At 35.2% G+C, this 20,678-nt stretch overlaps 2 protein-coding genes across 6 annotated transcripts; one reads left to right on the forward strand and one right to left on the reverse strand.

Annotated features, from left to right (window-relative positions):
- Positions 1-163: 163 nt before the first annotated feature.
- On the reverse strand, positions 164-20,678 carry LOC112051641 (dynein regulatory complex protein 8). Of its 3 annotated transcripts, none has more exons than XM_052887226.1 (6): positions 20,605-20,678; positions 20,011-20,124; positions 19,469-19,592; positions 17,791-17,917; positions 16,772-16,855; positions 164-353 (listed from the first exon to the last, which is right to left on the reverse strand). In XM_052887226.1, the coding sequence occupies exons 1-6, from the start codon at positions 20,648-20,650 to the stop codon at positions 312-314; spliced, it is 537 nt and encodes a 178-aa protein (XP_052743186.1). In that variant the 5' UTR covers positions 20,651-20,678; the 3' UTR covers positions 164-311. The 3 variants fall into 3 exon arrangements, with proteins under 3 accessions (XP_052743186.1, XP_023946131.1, XP_023946132.1); XM_024090363.2 differs by lacking the exon at positions 20,605-20,678 and adding an exon at positions 20,206-20,411; XM_024090364.2 differs by lacking the exons at positions 164-353; positions 20,605-20,678 and adding exons at positions 370-1,642; positions 20,206-20,430.
- LOC112051640 (bromodomain-containing protein DDB_G0270170) lies at positions 3,284-15,707 on the forward strand. 3 transcript variants are annotated; one of them, XM_052887219.1, is made up of 9 exons: positions 3,284-3,409; positions 3,495-3,663; positions 5,303-5,458; positions 9,084-10,035; positions 10,721-10,794; positions 11,338-11,850; positions 12,021-12,500; positions 13,082-13,250; positions 14,098-15,707. In XM_052887219.1, the coding sequence occupies exons 2-9, from the start codon at positions 3,550-3,552 to the stop codon at positions 14,835-14,837; spliced, it is 3,198 nt and encodes a 1,065-aa protein (XP_052743179.1). In that variant the 5' UTR covers positions 3,284-3,409; positions 3,495-3,549; the 3' UTR covers positions 14,838-15,707. The 3 variants fall into 3 exon arrangements, with proteins under 3 accessions (XP_052743179.1, XP_052743178.1, XP_023946130.2); XM_052887218.1 differs by having other exon boundaries at positions 3,297-3,409; positions 3,489-3,663; XM_024090362.2 differs by having other exon boundaries at positions 3,364-3,409; positions 3,483-3,663.

Here is a 20,678-nt window from a genome sequence, read left to right on the forward strand (position 1 = left end):
CGCGCCTTCACCTCACCGGCAACGTTCTTACGTCACTTCGGATGTCCAAGAGCTGGTGAATATTTTTGGGTAGGTATTTGAAGTATACTTACAGCAGCAGAGAAATTAATTAATATAAAAAATTCGGAGAGTTCGATGGTTTCCTTGAAAATAAAACGTTCGCTTTGGCTACGAAATATTTATTAAAACACACTACTTGTTTGGATTACAGACTAAATAATTAACTCAATTTCATGTTCTAATTAAGTAATATCTAAAAATGAGTATTTCCGTTGAGAAAATGCTGAGTAAAAGTTGAGTGCTTTAAAATATTATTTTGTTGATTCTTCGTTTTCAGTAATATCCTCTTCGACCTGAAAATGAAAATGTATTTATTAGATATTTGTGATAACTTATTATGCACTATGTACACTATGTTTTTCTACAGAATTCAACAATAGGTACGTTTCCAATGGTTTTCTAAAATTATAGGTATAGATTTAACCCCACCATAGATTTAGCCTCATGAACTCTTCATAATCTGCAATATAGGGCACTTCAACACAAACAATAAACAAAGTGACACTTGTTTTGTGTCTATGTGTGTGTGTAAGTTCACAATTGGTGTGCCCCCATAGAAAGAGTGGGTACAAGTTGTTCCTTAAATAAACAGCTCTCTCGAAACTATTTCGACTGCCATCCATCCCAACCAACTAGTGGTTGAGGCCTGCAACTACACTCCCAGCTAATTTCAAGCAGAGGCGTCTCAAAAACGTCCTTTACGATCCAGACGATGACATGACAACCGACAATGGTTCCCGGGCAACACAATCACAAGCAACACAGCGTCTTCGCCGGCGAAGACGAGGTCCCCGATATCTAACGTCACCCGGACATGTGTTTTCTAACTCACGATCTCGGGGGCGTCTGGACTGATTCACTCAGGTCACGGTTACACCCTCCCGAATGGCCCTCTAAGCCGAGGTCCGAGTCTCATAGGAGACGCCCTTAGAGTCGTTTCATCCTCTATCTTTATTTCAGCCTTCGGGTCTCATCAGGTGATGCTTCTACGCTCGCCCAAACCCCCCGCTGACGCCGTAGTGGTCCCACATGGAGCTATTGGCACAAAAAAGAAAAACAAGTTGTACTCCAGTCACATACATCGATGGCCCCAGTAGTAGTCGCTGTTAATAAGAAGAGTAGGTACAGTGGCGGATTTACCAGCAGGCTGAGTAGGCCCAAAGTTTTGCCCAAATTTTTTGTTTACAGAAAATTAACGAGAAAATAATGTAATTACGACGATAGAGCACAAATTTCAAAGTTGTAATTTTATTTGTTACCAAATTTTAGAGGACTAGCAGGAGCGGCAAAAATTGAACAGCCTACTGGCGGCAAACTTGTAAATTCGCCACTGGAAGAGTAGATACATAGTAGTGGTTCTAAAATGTTAATGAACAATATGATAAGTAATGCATAAGCTAAATACATTGTAATGGCTCAAATAAAATTCAAGGGTGGTGTAACATTTTATGAAACTTGAAGCTCAATTCTTAGCAGCTCTCAAGAGAGACGAGGCTCTACGCTTTTTAGGTGCCGCCGCTTCTAATCTTCTCATCTCTTCTTGTATTTCGTCAGCTATATTATACACGTCTTTAGGCGCCACCTGATGAGATTTTTTAAATTCAACTTTTAATTATATTCGTATGTACCTACTCTACTTACTTCAGTCAAAATAGACTCTCACCCTTGCATTAGTGATTAGGTAATTCCCGTGTAGACTTAGTACATACTGTATAATCTTATCATATTTACTTTAAAACAAGGCAAATTATTAAACTCCCTAGAGTGAAAAGTTCTAATCCTAAGAGTCCTAAAAATATGCAAGGTCAATCTTTGTAACAAGGGGTTTTTTGAATATTGATTTTTAGTGAAATAGCTATTGGTAATTTTTTTGAAATACATAATTTTATTATTTATTAAATATAATTATAATTTTATCAACCGACGAAAGACAGAGAGCAAGTTAACAATTTTAACAGTAACTAACACTCCCCTTTTCCACTCAAGTCACTCTTCCCGCCTATTCCCAGCAACCCATAAAGAGCTACACAACAATAAATGTGGACGGCTCGAACGCCACGAGCACGGTGCATACTGAAGCCGACCGTACGACGAGCGCCTTATCTTCGCAACTCGCAACCCGTACCCGTCAACCGATCGCTATTCCTCTCCAACTTCTTAATCTTTACGATAACAAGTTGCACCACCTAGCGTCTGCACGAGCCAACACGAGATCGAGCGACATCATATCCATCTCAGACTACTATTTCCTACAATCTATACTTATAATAAATCTGTAGAGAGGTCAATTCTGTACATGAAATATATTTCCAAAATAACTATCAGGGGGTGATTAGTGATCGATACTGACGCCAAAAATGCAATCAATAAAATTTTTGTCTGTCTGTCTGTCTGTCTGTCTGTCTGTCTGTCTGTATGTTCTTTATAGAAACAAAAAGTACTGGACGGATTTTAGCGAAACTTGGTACAATTATTCTTCATACTCCTGGGCAGGTTATAGTATACTTTTCATCACGCTACGATCAATAGGAGCAGAGCAGTGAAGAGAAATGTTGAGAAAACGGGAGAAGTTACTCCATTTTTTAAGCTTCCGTCGCGTGTACATCCTTAATGGTTAAGACTACATAGAAATCATGTATGACGGAAATGTTCTCCTTAAAATTATATAAAAAAAACACAACGGCATATATATGTCTATCTTTTATGGTTGACTCACAATAACACGTGTAACTCCCGATAGCTTAGCAGTTCGAAACTTTCTAATTATATTTGTCTACTCTTATGTTTAAAGGGGGTTTCTAGGGTAGGGATAGGGTAGGGGTAAGGTAGTGGTAGGGTAGGGATAGGGTAGGGGTAGGGTAGAGGTAGGATATAGGTAGTTGAAAGTTTACATCGACTTCCACGCGGACGAAGTCGCGGGCGTCCGCTAGTATATAATATAAACTAAAGTATAAATTATTGATCGTTGAACTACACAAAAAGTATTTTTACGGACCTCTATAACGGACAAACACGATTACAACTATGAAAGATTGATTACAGGAGCCAGTTTTAAATCGCGAACGTTGATCATAAACTTTGACAGAATAGTAAGGGCTAGCGAGGCAGGTCCTTCTATAATTAGTCTGAGTAATCGGCCACAGAGCCATAGAGTATATCCGCGTCTCTTACTATTAAGTTCGGTCAGAGTCTGTGACTGTCTCGTTTTTTATTTCTATCTAATGTCTATGGTTCGTTTGTCGTCTGTGGTTACGAGTACGAATCACGTCTGTGGTACGACCGTACGAAGTCGGAAGTATGTATATAATAATCTGTGGTGTGGTACCAATATTGATTGACGTTTATCAATGTAGGTATTTAAAATTTTAATGTATATTTTATTCTCCCGTTCGATTCTCCCGTTCTGCAGAATTTTAATTTAGTTTCAGTTTCAGTTTCGTGATACAACATTCGGAAAGTGAATATTGAACTACACTTTCAAAGTCAAACATGAACAGGGGACGCGGAGGAAAGTTCGGCGGCCCCAGAGGCGGAGGCCGAGGTGGCGGCGGAGCCCGAGGCGGTGGGAACCAAAGCGGGCCTGTTTATTCGGACAGTTTACGTGTAAGTCCCAATGATATGTGAAGACTGTAAATATTAATATTGCGTGAATAAGACAATGGCCGGTGGGCCGGTGTCAAGGCGCGACGACGCCATTTTAACTTTAAACTGGTATCTCAGTCAGCAACTCAGCACAAAATGTGACTACGGTTATAGGAAATACTAAACGCATACTAAATGTTTACGCTAAACGGCTTTTCATGTTCACTAAAAAATAATGTTGTACTTGGACTTGGACAAATTATTTTAATAACATAAAATTTCGAAAATCTCCCGAAGGTCATGAAATTGTTAGTTACCCTCAATCAATTTATCAATATTCTTTTTCAGTGTGCTTTCATTTGAGACCCCACTCGAGTATACTTGCAGACATTCTTCCCCACTTTCACCAGCCAGAACTTTTAAATGGTTCAACCGATTTTCATCAAACATGTCTAAGAACACTCGCACTTATGTCACCTGTCATGTAGAACAAACTAAATTGAAATCGTTTCATCCGTTTGGGAGCTATGGTGCCACAGACAGACAGACACGTCAAACTTACAACACTCCTCTTTCCGAGTCGGGGGTTAAAAATGAACTTGGGTTGAATTTGTCACAGATTATTATAGTACATAGACTACTTTTATTCCAATGTCCCCATGAGTACATGATCTTAATGCATAAATGCAAGTAAAATTATGTATCCCTTTATTTTTGTTATTTCTCAAAGATTAATATTCACATTCCAACAAAAGCCAACCCTTGATCTAACAGCCTATTTAAATATTTTAAGATTATGGTGGAAGCTTCTCTTCACAAGACAAATTGAATCAAACAATTATTTATAATTTGTTTAGGTACCTGCTACTCAACATGACATTATTTTTTTTCTTCTTTATCTTAATACTGTAACTGCAATATGTCATGTCAGCCACTGATGATCAAGATCAATCTCAAATGCCTGCAGCGCTAACGGCTTGACATCTGATAAAACTGATTGTATGTTGGTCACGATTGGCATGATGACATTCAAATTGCAACCAACACACAATCAGTTTTATCAGCTAAATAAATATTGTAGTTACATATGTATTTTTCAAGACTTTAGAAGCAAAGTTACAGGAGATAACACTAAATTGCAAAGATGAAAATGGTAAGAGAGTGGACTGAATTTAACTATCCACAACTGAAGTAAATTGTTCAAGATAGAAAATCTTTTTTCTTATTAATTGCCAAACTTTGATCTGAGGAGTGATACGTGACAGCCCAGTGAATATGACCTCTGCCTCTGATTTCGGAGGGTGTGGGATCGAAATTTGGTCCAAGGCATGCACCTCCAACTTTTCAGTTGCGTGCATTTAAGAAATTAAATATCACTAGTCTCAAACAATGAAGGAAAGACATTGTGAGGAAACCTGCATACCAAAGAATTTTCTCAATTCTGCAATGCAATTCTTGCATGTGTCTGCCAATCTGTATTGGGCCAGCGTGGTGGACTATTAGAATAACCCCTCTCATTCTGAGAGGAGACTCAAGCTCTGCAGTGAACCGAATATGGGTTGATAATGATGATGAACAGAGGATGGCATGCAGTGATGATTACTATAAAGAAGTCATCAGTATATAATTTTGATTATCGAGTACAATTTTTGGATTTTAGGATCTGGATATAGAACTGGAATTACTAAAACGCAAAAGGCAAATAATTGAACAGGAGCAGAACATGCTAGACAGATTCGCTAATAACACCAACAATTACTCGTCTAACTACAGTAATCAGCAAAGCAGTAACAATTACTCTAGTAACATTAATAGCGTGAGTATTATATTGATCATTGAATTGATCATACTATATGAATTCATAATTATTGTCAAACTAATAAAGTTGATGCATTACAAAGAAATAAATACAAGTTGCTCATTGAACTTAATAGTTTTGAAGCAATTTCACAGATTAAATTTAGCCCTTTTTATTGCAATTAATTGTCATTGTTAATGTTAAAAGTACTAGTAGACTCTGTGCCACAAAAGAAGTCCCGTGGCTATAACTTGAACTAAAATTGACAGCGCCTTACACTAATGACAATAAGACCACCATTATTAAATTAGACATTAGCGCTGTGTGTATGGTTGTTTCTTGGTGCAGAGTATAGTAGTAGTTAAACTTCGGACTGATGTGACTTGTATGATACTTTCTCCTAATTCACAAGGTCATCTTGTGAGCTAAAGCATTTTCAATTCATAAAACAATATGCAAATATGTTAATGTTATTTTTGTCATACTTATCTATACTAATATTATAAAGAGGTAAAGTTTGTAAGTTTGTAAGTTTGTAAGTTTGTAAGTTTGTAACAATTTTTTGAAATGGGGTAATCTTCGGAACTACTGGACCGATTTTAAAAATTCTTTCACCAATAGAATGCTACGTTATCGGGGAGTGCTATAGGCTATATTTTATATTTATATCATATATAACTACTGAGATATCGCGGGTTTTCTCTTACAGGTCAGACCGAAAAACTTACTTATTCGCATGCGCTGCCTCAACCATTGCGTATAACTGAAATAAATGTATGGAGGCTTTTTGAACCTTTAAGAGTTCTACAAAAAAGTCCGCGACACCATATATCTATCTTTTATATTTTAGCAGATATAGTACCTTTAGTACTTTAATAAATTATTTAAATTTTAAACTAAGGTTTACGTCATTATTTACACAACTAAACTTAAATCCTTATCAAAATAAATTATTTAATAATCACAAGGATATTATAGAGATAAGATTTGCCCTTTACAGTATGTTAATTAGTTATATAGTTTCGGAGATAATACAAAATTTCTGAAAGTCGCAGAAATGCCGCTATTTGACGCCCCGCGGTTTCAATTACGTGGTTCCCGTTCCCGTATGAATATGAGGACCAAACAAAGCCTATGACACTCGCAAATAATGTAACTTTCTATTGGTAAAAGAATTTTCCAAATCGGTCCAGTAGATCCAGAGATTACTCCCGACAACCACACAAACTTTACCTCTTTATAGTATTAGCATAGAAGTCGCTTGGGAAATTATAGTCTTTTTGTCATTGCACCACGCACAAAAGGCTGGACCAATTTTGCTGAGGGTAGGGATAGGATAGAGGTAGGGAAGGGGTAGGATAGAGGTAGGGTAGGGGTAATTTAGGGAAAGTGTAGGGTAGGGTAGGGTAGGGTACGGATAAGGTAGGGGTAGTGTAGGGTAGGGGAAAGGTAGAGGTAGGGGAAGGATATGGAACGTATAGGGTAGGGGAGGAGTAGGATAGAGGTAGAGTAGGGTAGGGGTAGGGTACGGGTAGGGTAGGGTTAGGGTAGGGATAAGGTAGGGGTAGGGAAGGGTTAGGGTTAGCGGTAGGGTAGGAATAAGGTAGGGGTAGGGTAGGGGTAGATTAGGGGTAGGGTAGGAGAGGGTATGGATAGGTTACGGGTAGGGTTAGGGTAGGGTAAGGTGGGGGGAAGGAAGGGTTAGCGTTAGCGGTAGGGTAGGAGTAAGGTAGGGGTAGGGTAGGGTAGGGTTGGGTAGGTTTACGAGCAGGATAAGGTAGAGGTAGAGAAATTTACATCGATTTTTACGCGGACGAAGTCGCGGGCGTCCGCTAGTTTATTTATAAAACACAATTAAATGTACCACTTGGAAACTAGTAGCTAGTCTATACTTCTATACTAATATTATAAAGAGGAAAGATTTGTTTGTCTTTTTGCATTGAAACTAAAAAAAATTTGCTCTGAAACTGAGCTGAACCTATTAGAAAAATTCTTTTACTGTTGAGAAGCTACACTATCGCTGAGTGCGATAGTGAGGCTATATTTTGTCCCCGTATTCCTACAGGAACGGGCACCAAACGCGTGAAACTGCGCGGCGTCTGTTAGAATTTTATACATTTAAATGATTCTCACATAATTTCTATCTTGGGAAATGATTTTCAGGATGCGTCTGGGTCCCAACAGAACCCTATTGTTATTATACGGCCTCCGTGGCACAATGGTATGCACGGTGGATTTACAAGACTGAGGTCCTGGGTTCGATCCCCAGCTGGACCTATTTAGGTTTTTCTGATCGGCCCAGGTCTGGCTAGTTGGAGGGTTCGGCCGTGGCTAGTTACCACCCTACCGGCAAAGACGTACCGCCAAGCGATTAAATGTTCCGGTACAATGCCGTATAGAAACCGAAAGGGGTGTGGATTTTCATCCTCCTCCTAACAAGTTAGCCAGCTTCCATCTTTGATTACATCATCCTTACCATCAGTTGGTCAAGGGCTAACTTATAAAGATTAATAAAAAAAAATGTTTTATAACATAATAACCCTATTTTTATGAATTAGTTCAGAACTCTGCTCGGAGTTTTTCTCTACCACGCGATGGACCCGGCACCCGTATGGTGAATCCATGGAATACTAAGATATTCGTCTCTCTCTATATACTAATTCAGTTGGAAATTGCTTTTGTCTTGCTTTTATAATCAAGTCGCAATCAAGTCCCAATTTTGATTCTGGGGTCAAGGTTGATGTAGTGTCTGAAATACCATTTATTCTAATAAAATATGCTGATATTGCTGTACTGGTTTAACTTATCTTCATCTTTTATAACAAGCCCTTTTCGAGAAATCAGCTTTCCATTGCAAAATGTGCGATAAAATTAGTTTTATCACTTTGAGAGAATGACAACTTTTGCCTCAAACCTTTTTTAAATCAAATCAAACATTTTGATTTGCAAACTTAAGTATACTCAGTCTTGAGTATAATTGAGGGTTACATTAGGTACCAAAAATATTTTTGAAGTTTAAGCTCTAAAGGACTATTCTGTCCAATATCTACACTTGAAATCTGAAAGATCCGATTGAATACATACCCATGGCATTATTATCCTACTTTTTTGCTTAATTGAAGGGGCAAACTATTAAAAATCCATAGGTAATATAGGTTTTTAAAAAATATCTATTTTTCTATCAACTATTTTCATGTTGACAACACCCTTGATTTGATCTCAATGGTTTTGTTTAGTTATATATTATGTATAGTATCAATGAATATATAAAGATACTGAAATATTTTCCTTATGTGAAATGTGAATTGTTTAGTTCTTGTGAAGAATGTGCACAATCAAGTTTACATAATTTCTCTGAGTAAAAAGCACAAAGTTTTTAAGCAGCAATTTGATTAAGGTGTATTTATCTGGTTGCTTCTAATAAATACTTTGTTTTACTTACTTACAGAAATAGATATTTCTACTTCTGCAAATGATCTGTAGAATGTTCTATAAATGTTCAAATGCAATATTGTTAGTAATGATTAGCTCATTTAGCTTGATGCCAATGAAGCTCTTCACTATTAATTTTTACAATATTGTAACATGGAGTCTATGACTTTTTTTTACAGTTATTATAAAGATTATTTTGAATTCATTTCAGAGGCAGTATGATAACAAGCAACCCTTTTATAATCAACCAGGTCCCAGTTACAGTTCTGCTTATTCTAATACCCCCAGACTTGGTAATTCTGATACCAGGCCACAGGGTGTGAAACGTCAACAGGTTTGGGAAAATCCTTCCCCACCAAAACGTTTCAATGCACCTCAGAGGATAAATCCTTGGCAGAATCAAGACCCGATGCCAGAGTACAGACCTGTAAACCAAGGCCCTCCCCAACCAAAAAATTTCTCTTCCCAAAACAGGGCGTCAATGAACCTTAAGCCTAGCATCGGCCAACGAATCACTACAAAATATAACCCACCACCTGAACGTAAGAACTTTAAACCTTCCAAAGTGACGAAACCCAACCAAAAATCTAACAATCCTACATATTACACATCTGAACAAACTAAGATGTTAATAGATGAAACCAATAAGTTGATTGCACATACTAATTCAATGATGCAAAAACCTACAACGAAATTCCAAAATCCCAAACCCAAATTCCAAAATCCCAAACCCAAATTCCAAAATCCTAATCCTATTCCTGCGGGTCAGGTGATTCCGAAAAAGCTGAATGCAAAGACAGATATTGGAGATAATATTTTACAAGATACCATTCTTCGACCCAATATACAGCCGTTTGGGCAAGTTAAAGGGCGTTTGGAGTTAGCTTTGGGCACAATTCTCAAAGGAGTCAAGGAGTTATGCGCTGATGATGACACCTTCGAGTTTTTTAACCTCCCTTTCATACAGCGTACGATTAAACAAATTATCCGTAAACGTATAAGAGATATTATGATGAATAAACCAGTCGTAAATTCTACCGAAGTTGTTAATAGATATCGCCAGCAATATCCTAAGAAAACTGACAGTGAAATATTGAAAATAGCCCAAGATGCTGATACATATTATAAAAAAAATCGGGGCCTCTTACACCTTATTGAATCAGGTAGAAATATTTTTAAATACGCAAAGCAGAAACACAAGGATCATTCCTAATCTTCTTGTGGCATTGTAGCTTTCAAATAAATGTACCAATATGGTTGCTTTCACTTTTTGATGTTGTTTTTCCTGGGTGGTTTCCTTTCCAGCAGTGTGTTTGGTATCATGTGATCTTGACAACATCTTCACGATGGAGTCATAACCTGGTCTAGAAACTGTATTACAGTTTACAGTTTCAAACCAAACGCAATGCACTTCTGCGATCTGAAACTATAGATCATCAAATACAATTTGGGAAGTATACAGTGCCACATGTTGGGAATAGTTTTGTGTATTTTAGTTATTGTTTTTTAAGGTTTTTCATGTCTTTCTTACTATATATGGGAAAGCACATATTCAGATCGTGTTGGTCACATACTGACATAAGTGGGCATACTTATGTCACACACATTCTGTTGAACGCACAGTGGTTTTGAATAATTATATTTTATTATATAATTTTTAAAACCCGTTCCAGGCTTCTTCTTCTTAAAATGATTGTCAAATTTCTAATTGTTGACTATTATTAGTCATATAAGCAATAAAACTTTAATTTTTTTACATTTAGAAATAAATCTAACTTCAGGTGTATAATTTAAAGAAATAAATATTATCTAAGTAAATTGTAAACTATAAATTTAGATTTATTCCAGATGATCCTGAACAATTTTTCAATATGAACTTACAACGGATTTTGAGCTATAAGCTTGATGATTTATTTGAAGACGTAAGTAATTTTTAATGTTGAAAAACTATCAACTGTCATTATTACACTTCATTGGTTTTGTTGACCCCTGTCTCCCAGATCAACCGTGCTTAAGTATTTTCAGGTGCATTTCTAAATTTTATGTTTTTGTTCCACTATTTCCCTGTAGGTACAACTAACTGATAGTTTTTATTTTATTTTATTTATATAAAGCACGCCAACAATACACATATTAAACGTTTAAACATAAAATAACACATATTAAAGAGTTCTGATATGCATATAAACAATAGGCGCACATAACATTTATATAATTATATGTCAACACATATAACTATATAAATGTTAGTTATACATAGTTTTAACTGGTTGAACTGCCTTGGGGTTTAATGTGCTCAATAGGATAAGGTGTAACTTTCCAACTTCAAGTCTGAGAATTTTACCTTTAAATTTATTTGAAAAATATAATATCAATAGCCCAACCCAGACCTTGTGTACCAAAACCACAATGACTAACCACTTGAGCAACAAGGCAGTTAATAAATATGAAATAATTATTTGTAGGTAAGGAATGTGTATACAAAAAGGGTATATAATATTGATGATATTGTCCAAAAATTTGCAAATGAATCAGAGTTGCCGAAAAAAGATGAAAACCAGGATAATAAAACTGTGGAGACCGACGCCACAGAGGAAATGAAAGACACAGATATGGAGAAAATAACAGATGACGATAAAGTTACAGACGGAGAGAAAGTTGCTGATGAGAAGAAAGTTACAGACGAAGAGAAAATTTCAGGTGAGAAAGTTTCAGGTGGTAACAGTGAAACTGATGAGAATAAAGATATAGATGTCCAGAAAAATACAAAAAAGGAAAACAATAATGAAGAAGAAAAGGACAATAAAGATAATGGTGAAACGAAAAGTCAACCAAATACTCAAGAATGTACCAATACCCTTGTAAAGGAAATAATGGAAGAATATGAGTTAAAAAATCCAAAGACCAAACATTATTTTGACCTTGCAGATAAAATTATAGAACAACGATTGCCATCACTTTTGCCAAAGTACAAAGGAGTAAGTATTTTTTATAATTTCAGTTTATGGAATGCTAAGTTACCTAGCTTGTGTAGGTCAATTTATTGATAAATAATTATTGAATCAGCTAAAAATATTGTGGTTTTATTTTTTATGGATTACAAAGCAAAGTTGGTTTAACTTATTGGAATTCAACTTTTGTGTTTCAGACAATTTTGTCAATCTTGTGTACAAACAAAGAATTCGTAAGTTTCCAAGCTTTACTTCATAGGGAAAAGAATGAAATGTACAGACAACAAAGGCTGAAAAGAAATAGTCAAAATGTGATAACATTGGATGATGATGATGACGATGATAAGAAAGCCAGTGTCTCCTTAAAACCTGAGACTGCAAGTTCTGTTAAAACTGAAACTGCAACTAGCAGTTCTTCAAAAATTGATCAACAGGCTACAGCTGTAATAACATCAGTTACACCATCAAAACCAACCACACCCGCAGAGGAACCTTCGACCCCTGGTAAATCAACCGATACAGCACCCATTTCAACAACGCCAACTGCTAAACCTTCAGTTACACCAAAACCTGCAACACCTACAACTGCTAAATCTTCAATGGCACCTGTCAAAGATGCTGAGAAAAATATTCCATCCACTCCTAAAGCAGCAGCTAAGGACATACTTTATGTGAAGGTAATTACACATAGTACGGGAGCCCGGGATGCGAAATTTGCAGTTACTACAGCATCATTGGAATCAATTACATTTGGTAGATTAGATGATAGAAAAAATAAATGGTAATGGTTAAAATAAATGGTTACTTTTTTCGATTTCAGCGGTGGGTGGGGAAACCGCAATCGTGGCTCAATACCAGAAATATAAGGGATTTATTTTGTAACTTTGGAACCCTCTATTACGTTACGCTCAAATCGTCAGATTTTCGAAATGCACATCTTTTAGCTCTCAACTCACCTATCTTGTCTTAATCTGATGTGCTGGTTGAATATTTCTGAAATTATTATTTTTTTTGGTTGCCCTAATCGGACCCACCAATATTAAAGGCTCATACTTGGTAGAGGTACTGAACAACATGCAAGGTATACTCCCATATGTACATCTGCCGCGCTCGAGTAACTGCAAAAATCCCCTCTTCGGCTCCCCTACTATTAGATTGTTTTATTGTTAACAACTTCATGATTACCAAATCATTATAAATATAAAGAGTTTAATATTTAAATGTGGTAGGTCTTTAAAAAATAAACTTTTGTTTATAGCTTATTGGTCGTCCAGAATTACCCGCCCGGGCTGTTATCTATGAGTTCTTGAATAAGTTCAAACCAAATTCTATCAAGAAACACAAGAGTATCAACAACCTATTGGTCGTCGGGTTTGTAGACAAGGAAGGATATGAAAAGATATTATCCGCTACTGAATCTGTTGTAGGTAAGTAGAAAACAATTCAAATATCCTAATCAATAATAAAAATATCTTAATAATAAACGGATATGAAATAACTTTTAACATTCATTGATTAACAAAATTACAATAATACAATAAAGTAGGCGAAATTTAAAGCTATACCAAATTGCAATTATATAACGTCTGAGCGTTAAGAAAGCTCAAAGCAGGGTGTCACACAGCATTTCTTTTATGCTTTAAAAGTTAGCCCTTGACTACAATTTCACCTGATGGTACGTGATGATGCAATCTGAGATGGAAGCGGGCTAACTTGTTAGGAGGGGGATGATAATCCACACCCCTGTGGATTTAACGGAACGCTAAATCGCAGCCTCCCACATATAGCATATGCATTATCCAACTATAGCGTCTGCATTTTCTTTATCATGCGTAATGTTTTATGAGCATGACAGATTATAATTTGTTAGTCCTTGGTGCCCAGGAATAAAAAGTACAATCATACTGCCCAAACTTTATAAAATTGTCTGACAAGGTTGACTTTTGAATACCTTGAACAACCAACCAAATGTAAAATTCGCCGCCGCATCTATTTGTAATCAATTACTGCACGGATTTTCATGCGATTTTCACTAATAGATAAGAGTGAGTAAAGCTTACGTATACGTTAGAATATTCCACTTTTATAGTTCTACAAGAAACTTGGCCATAGCATATATATAGTCTTTTAAAGATAGCTTACTATACCGTATGAATATAAACACATATTTATTGTGTCGCGGACGATGTTGCAATTATTCATAGTAGTAAATTTGTATATAAACTGAATAACCTTGATCAACTAATTCAATTTTATTTTAATATTTTTGTACAGGTGATTCTACACTTACTATTAAAGCCAGCGAGCAAGTTATTACTACGCCAATACAAAACAAATCCGGTCAACCAGTAAACAAAACACCCATTAACAAGACACCAATCACAAATAAAAACATAACCACTGACAAGGTTATTAAAACTCCAATTAAAACTGAAGAGCAAATCACAAACAACGACAAAACGCCAGTACAAACAGAAGCCAAATCGACTACTGATGAAGCACGTGACAATACAGAGGAAATATTATCAGAATTAGACTCGCAAATCAATGATTTATTAACGTCAATTAGAAACACAGATGAGGAAAATGACGATTTAAAAGAGGAGGAAAAAAATAATCCAGAGGAAAATTCAACTGATGTTGATAAAATGGATACAGGTGCTGAACCTGACTGCGACAAAGGGGAAGTGACAAAGAAATCTGACGAAAAAAGTGATGAAATCACTGATGAAAACAAGGAAAAGGAAACTGACGACATTAAGAGTGATCAAAACGATGAAAAACCAACCAGTGACTTGATAGAAAATACTGAAATTGATAAATCTGATAAGAACAATATGGGTACAATAATGGAAGTTGATGATGAAAACAAAACAAAAGCGGCCACAGAAGCTGTGAAAGGCGTAAAGGAATCTGGTAGAGCTACACCTACCAGATCTTCGTCTCGCTTGGCGAATGTCACTCCCAGTACAATAAAAACGAGACGGGCAAGCAGATTAGCTAATAATAATTAGTGCTTACTGACATTACGTCGGGTATGGAGGTTTCCTAAATAGGAACTTTTTATTTAATTATTAAAAATTTCGATTAGATTAATAATAATAAATATAATAATTACTATTATTTATTTAAGTCTTGAAGTGATTGACTTATTACTTTAAAGTTTAAATTGGAATGCAGATTATTTTGAAGCGGATGATGGTATAAAAATTTTGTTTTACAAGAAACATGGCTAGTTGACACTTTTTAATATATGGTCTTAAATAGTTCATTATCGATCTACTAGACTGAAAAATTTTTGTCATATTTTTTTGAGACGTGATTAATTGATTGAAAATTTTAGTTTTTAAATATATTTTTGATAATACGAGCCAAAACGCCTGTCGGCCATGACAGTCTATATTTCAACTGTTTCATGACGTCACTTTAAGACATACCATACAAATGGAGCGTTTGACAATAATATTAGATAACAATTAGTTCGACGTTTAGTACATCAAGTGTGTTAGTGACGTCACAAAATGGACGACAGTGTTTTTGACGTTTGGAAAATTTAAAAAAATACGTGATATTTAAATTATCTTTTTTATGAAATCCTTAAACCTTATTAACTGATATCGATTTATTTCAGACCCTTATTCCATGTACTACACGAAATCAATATAGTTTATATTAAATTTGATATGAGTCAACTACCTATTAAGTGGTCACATTTTACAAGTAGTTTCAATATTATATTTTAGCAATGTTTTATGAACTTCAGCCGTTTTCAACATTTATCTATTAATAAAATGACTTAGTAGAATCTAGTTACCTATAAAATAATACTGCTTCATACTTTTAAGAAATTTTATGAGTAATTTAGAATAAAATTTTAAAAAATCTAGATGTGTTATTATTAAAATGTACTTCAACAATACATGAGTACCTAACTACCTACTAAGATAGCTGATATATCATCATACATACATTTATATCCTACCAATATTATACACGCGAAAGTTTGTATGGATGTTTGTTACTTTTTAACGTCGCAAATACTAAACCGATTTGGATGACATTAAAATGAAAATAGATAATACCCTGGATTAATACATAGCCTACTCTTTGTCCCTATATAATCCATGGTTTTCCTAGATTTGCGATGTAATGGTTATGATGGTATGAATGTTTCCTTTGTTTAAACATTTCATTCAAGGTTGTCTGAAGGAGATCGCTTTTAGCGATAAGACCGCCTTTGCGCATCTTACTTTCTGTTGTTTTTTTTTTTATTTTTTTTTTGTGCAATAAAGAATTAAAATAACTAATTATATGTTTGTTACCATTTGGAATGGAGATAGATTTTAATTTATAACATTATTATAATTTATCTTCATCGAGAATTACAGCTAATACGGTTCAGTAACAAATGTAGGCTACTTTTTATCCCGGAAAAATTACTTATTTTTGCTAGTAACACCACGGGGCGCAGCTAGTACTACATATAAATACACCGTCACTGGAAAATAACCTTGTTCATCAGACAAATATTTTACCGTTGTAGGAATCGTACCAATGGCCGTGGATGCAAAGCAGGGTCTCACAGGGGAGTCTTTATTATGCATGTTGTGGTAAGGTTAGCATGCGAAAGCTACGATGATCCATAACGATGATTTTATAAATCGACTCTGCAGTGTGTTTTAAATTAGTCTCTTATATCTCTGTCTAAAATGGTAGGCAGTAACGAAGTTAGCCCGCTTCCATCTTAAATTACATTATCACTTACCATGAGGTGAGATTGTAGTCATTGGGCTAACTTCTAAAGAATAAAAAAATGGTCAATTTAACATCTTAGATATATACAAAGTATCGTACATTAGTATGTTAGCTTGTAAATTGTACAGGGGTAGTTAAAATCATGAAAAAATATCTAACTACCCCGCTGTAAGTTGCATTTTAAGGCACTTACCATTAATTGATTGATGTAATACTCGTAGGTAATCGTGTCTGTGACTGGATCCAGAGCTGTTTGCATCATTTCGTCGAATTCTTCCTGAGAGTAAAATTGTTTTAGATGAAAGTATGGTCTGATGCAATCTTTTTGACGTTTCCGAATATCGTGTGCTAAGCTGTCTGGTCAATTACTGTTACCTTCTGACCTGCCTCGATAGAGGTTATATTATAGCCTTTATTAACAATCCTACAATTTACATTTCATCTTAATCTAACACGTGAAATATATAAACAGGTTTATGTAAGTTAATGCAACTTTCTTTTTTTTAGACACCGGTTTTTGGATTGTCTTGCTTTTCAGCATTTTCGATAGAGCTTACTCTATCAAAAATATATGATCATTATAAACGTGTTCATACAAACTGCATTTATAGAATCGATGTTTCATTGTGTTAAAATAACCCATGTGTGTGTATTACGATTGAAAATTTATAGTTGTGTTAAGTGTAAGTAAATATAAACAGGATATATTTATTGGTGTTAAATATTTTCGATGTGAGTTTACCTCTCATCCACCTTAAATCGCCTCACGATTTTTGTATTACCTGCGCGTTGGGTTAGCCACACCTTCTATCGGAGACTATTTTAGAATTTAAACTATCGTGAGTGTTATTCATATTAAATGATTATGAAACACGGCTAAAACTCACGTGATATTACGTCGGAGTATGCCCGACTAGTTTCGAACCCATACGGGGCCCTTAGTCATGAGCTGGTTCTTGCATCGCGGCACGATCCAAACTATCGTTTGGATCGTGCCGCGATGCAAGAACCAAATATCACGTAAGTTTTAGCCGTGTTTCATAATCATCTATCGGAGACGTCATAAATATTGCATCCGACTATCCGAGATCGATAGTTACTGAGTTACTGAGAGTCAAATACGAATATATTGTATTCATTAAGTTTCCTACCACAATGGTGTTTCTATTTACTTTACAATAAAGTATTTACTACACAACTATGTACTTTTACCTGAGTAAAAGGTTCTCCCTCTTCAAGCATGAGTTGCGCAAATTTTTCCTTTGTAAGATATCCACGACCCTCCTTGTCGAAATAACGAAAAGCGGCAAGCAACATTTCGGCACTTGCAGGATAAAATCTATAAAATCCAAAAGCTTAAAATCACTAAATTGAACAAAATAATAGTTATTTTAGGCTAGGTACTGATTCCCGCTAAAAATAAAATTTCCCACCTAAATTAAAAATCTCTATGCCATAGAGTGATCATTCTTTTATTGTGTAAAACCAAAGACCTTATACTTATAACTAGACTGTGCACTATGGCGAAGAAAACGGTCCGAGCGAGAGGGCTCTCCATGGTTGTGTGTCCTTTTCTAATTAGGTGACCATGACAAAACAGGACACAGTACAAATTGCTTGTAAAAACGATTGTATAATTAAACTAATAAATATTGATGCTACATAACTATGCTACCTAATTTATTGTGAGTAAAAATACATTATTTTAGAATGTGCTCACTTACACTTGGATTAAAAGAAAGACTTAAATTGGAATATTTTTTTTCATTTCTCATACTCGGAAAGTAGTGTTGTTTTGATCTGAGTATTGGGTGGAAAATGCTGCTTCCCACCATAGGGAGGGAATAGCTCATACAAATTACTTCCCACCGGAATTAAGGCAATTAAGGGCCGGAATGAACTTTAAAATTAGAACTGCTGTCATCAGCTGTGAAGAGTTAAATATTTTTTTTTTAATTTTTCCCCAACTAAATTCGGGGACAGGCAAAGATCGTAATTTAATATTAAAAAAAATCTAAACTGAATTTTGTCTAAAGTTATATTTGTACAAACACAAAACGTATTAATTTTCGAGTAACAATTATTATTAAAATTATGTGAAAAAGGCGTTGCAAGATTTAAATTTTCAAGGTAATTTAAAGTAAGTCGGTACCTATCTAGTATCTACCTAACTATTACTACAAGACCACAGTACGAAACTTGAAAAATCTTTGATCTACTTATTTCATGGTGACCCTAAAGAATATTATTGTTGTTTTCACTTTTCCCGTGGAAAGAAAAGCTGCTACCAGGATAAGACTCTTTTGTGCACCCTGTCACAATATGAATTTACCATTTTTCATGAAAAACATACAGGTTAAATAAGAAAATTTATGAAATCGCAAATCAAAGCACAAAAATTAACCAAACAAGTAAACAAAAACAAACCACCATCTTGCATTTAATATTACCAGTCTAAAACTTTTAAGTATTACTTTTACTCAGTTTTAATAGATTATGACTTAAATACAACGAAATAATTATTATTTATATAAACCGTATAAATATTAAAATAAGTTTCAAAGATTATGGATTGTTTGTTTTGGTAAATCATAAAGATGCAAAATATAAAATTTTCTACCATTTCTACCAAGCCCAATAATAAGTGAAGCTGGCAAGACGTCAGACAAGGACACACAACCATTGGGAGCCCTCTCGCCAGGACCGTTTTTTGCTAGCTATCACCTATAAAGAAATAGCTACCTTAAGTCAATAAAATTAGATCTCATTTTAGCTTAGCAAAAATTTTAGGTGCACAGTCTTGTTATAAGTATAAGGTCTTTGTGTAAAACAGGCAAAGATCACGAACATACAGCTTATTACTATTTATAATCTAAATGAACATGCTTACCTATGTTCAATCATAACTTTACACATGTAAGGTAAAAAGTTAATGAGTGGAACGTTTCCCGTAGCTTCCTTATTCTCAGTCGCTAGAATCACTTCCTGAATTTCTGCCTCTGTAGGACAACACCCTGGAACATTATAAACTTTTTAGAAAATATTTAGTATACTTAAACTTCACTTCGACGACCTCCGTTGCGCAGTGGTATGCGTGGTGGATTTACAATATAAGAGGAGGGCTCATTGAGGTTTTCTTAATTGCTCCAGGTCTGGCTGGTAGAAGGCTTCGGCCGTGGCTAGTTACCACCCTACCGAAAAAGACGAATCGCCAAGCGATTTAGCGTTCCGGTACGATGTGGTGTAGAAACCAAAAGGGGTGTGGATTTTCATCCTCCTCTTATCAAGTTAGCCCGCTTCTCATCACTTACCATCAGGGGAGATTGTAGTCAAGGGCTAACCTGACATAATAGTTAAGATCAAGTATTGTAATGATTGACTGAGAAACTCATACTTATACCTTAAATAAAGTTCAATTTGTCAAGTACACACCTAAAGAGCGTAATATTGTTCCAATTTCTCTAACATCAACAACTTGTTTCCCTGAATGGTCAAACACTTCGAAGGACTCAATAATTTTCTTTTCCAATTCATTGTTTGGCTGAACTAAAACAATTTAATTTGTCATAAAATACAATAATTCAAGTATGTTTCAGATATTTATTACTTAAATGATTTTTAATATACTTTTTGGTTCTTCTTTCTTTGCCATTTTCGATTACTTTGAAAGTTAAATGCTTAAAAATAATAAAATATACTTGCAAAAATACTGTGTAAAAACTAAAGGGTAAGTAAATAAACAAACTTATGTCAAAATAATAGACTAATGATATCACTAAACTGTGATTATAAGTAGGTACTATATTTAATAGATTTCAATAGAAAGAGAAACTCAAATTGATAGGTCGTTGCTCAGCTACTGTTAAATTATGTTAGGTTTGATCTATATTTTTAGTGCTAGGTGCATACGTTTTATTGTACCTGTCTGTACCCACTATAGGCAGGCCTAGCGTATTAATAATTAAATTGGGCGCAGAGTCTACGTATTTTATTAACAAAAACCTAGGTGGTCAAAGCTTCAAGTACCATTCAAAGCACAGGCGTAAATTTTTTTGCCCCGCGGCGCGGGCATAATTCAAATTTCAAATACTCACGCCTAC

Source organism: Bicyclus anynana, chromosome 18, assembly GCF_947172395.1.
Source record: "Bicyclus anynana chromosome 18, ilBicAnyn1.1, whole genome shotgun sequence".
NCBI classification, from domain to species: Eukaryota; Metazoa; Arthropoda; class Insecta; order Lepidoptera; family Nymphalidae; genus Bicyclus; species Bicyclus anynana.

Coding starts and splice junctions, on each gene's coding strand:
- LOC112051640 (XM_052887219.1), top strand. CDS start 3,550: ATGAACAGGGGACGCGGAGGAAAGTTCGGCGGCCCCAGAGGCGGAGGC. Junction 5,459..9,083: donor ACTCTAGTAACATTAATAGC/GTGAGTATTATA, acceptor AATTCATTTCAG/AGGCAGTATGATAACAAGCA. Junction 13,251..14,097: donor CGCTACTGAATCTGTTGTAG/GTAAGTAGAAAA, acceptor ATTTTTGTACAG/GTGATTCTACACTTACTATT.
- LOC112051641 (XM_024090364.2), bottom strand. CDS start 20,230: ATGGCAAAGAAAGAAGAACCAAAAA. Junction 20,125..20,205: donor AAAGAAAGAAGAACCAAAAA/GTATATTAAAAA, acceptor AAATTGTTTTAG/TTCAGCCAAACAATGAATTG. Junction 16,856..17,790: donor AGGGAGAACCTTTTACTCAG/GTAAAAGTACAT, acceptor TTTTACTCTCAG/GAAGAATTCGACGAAATGAT.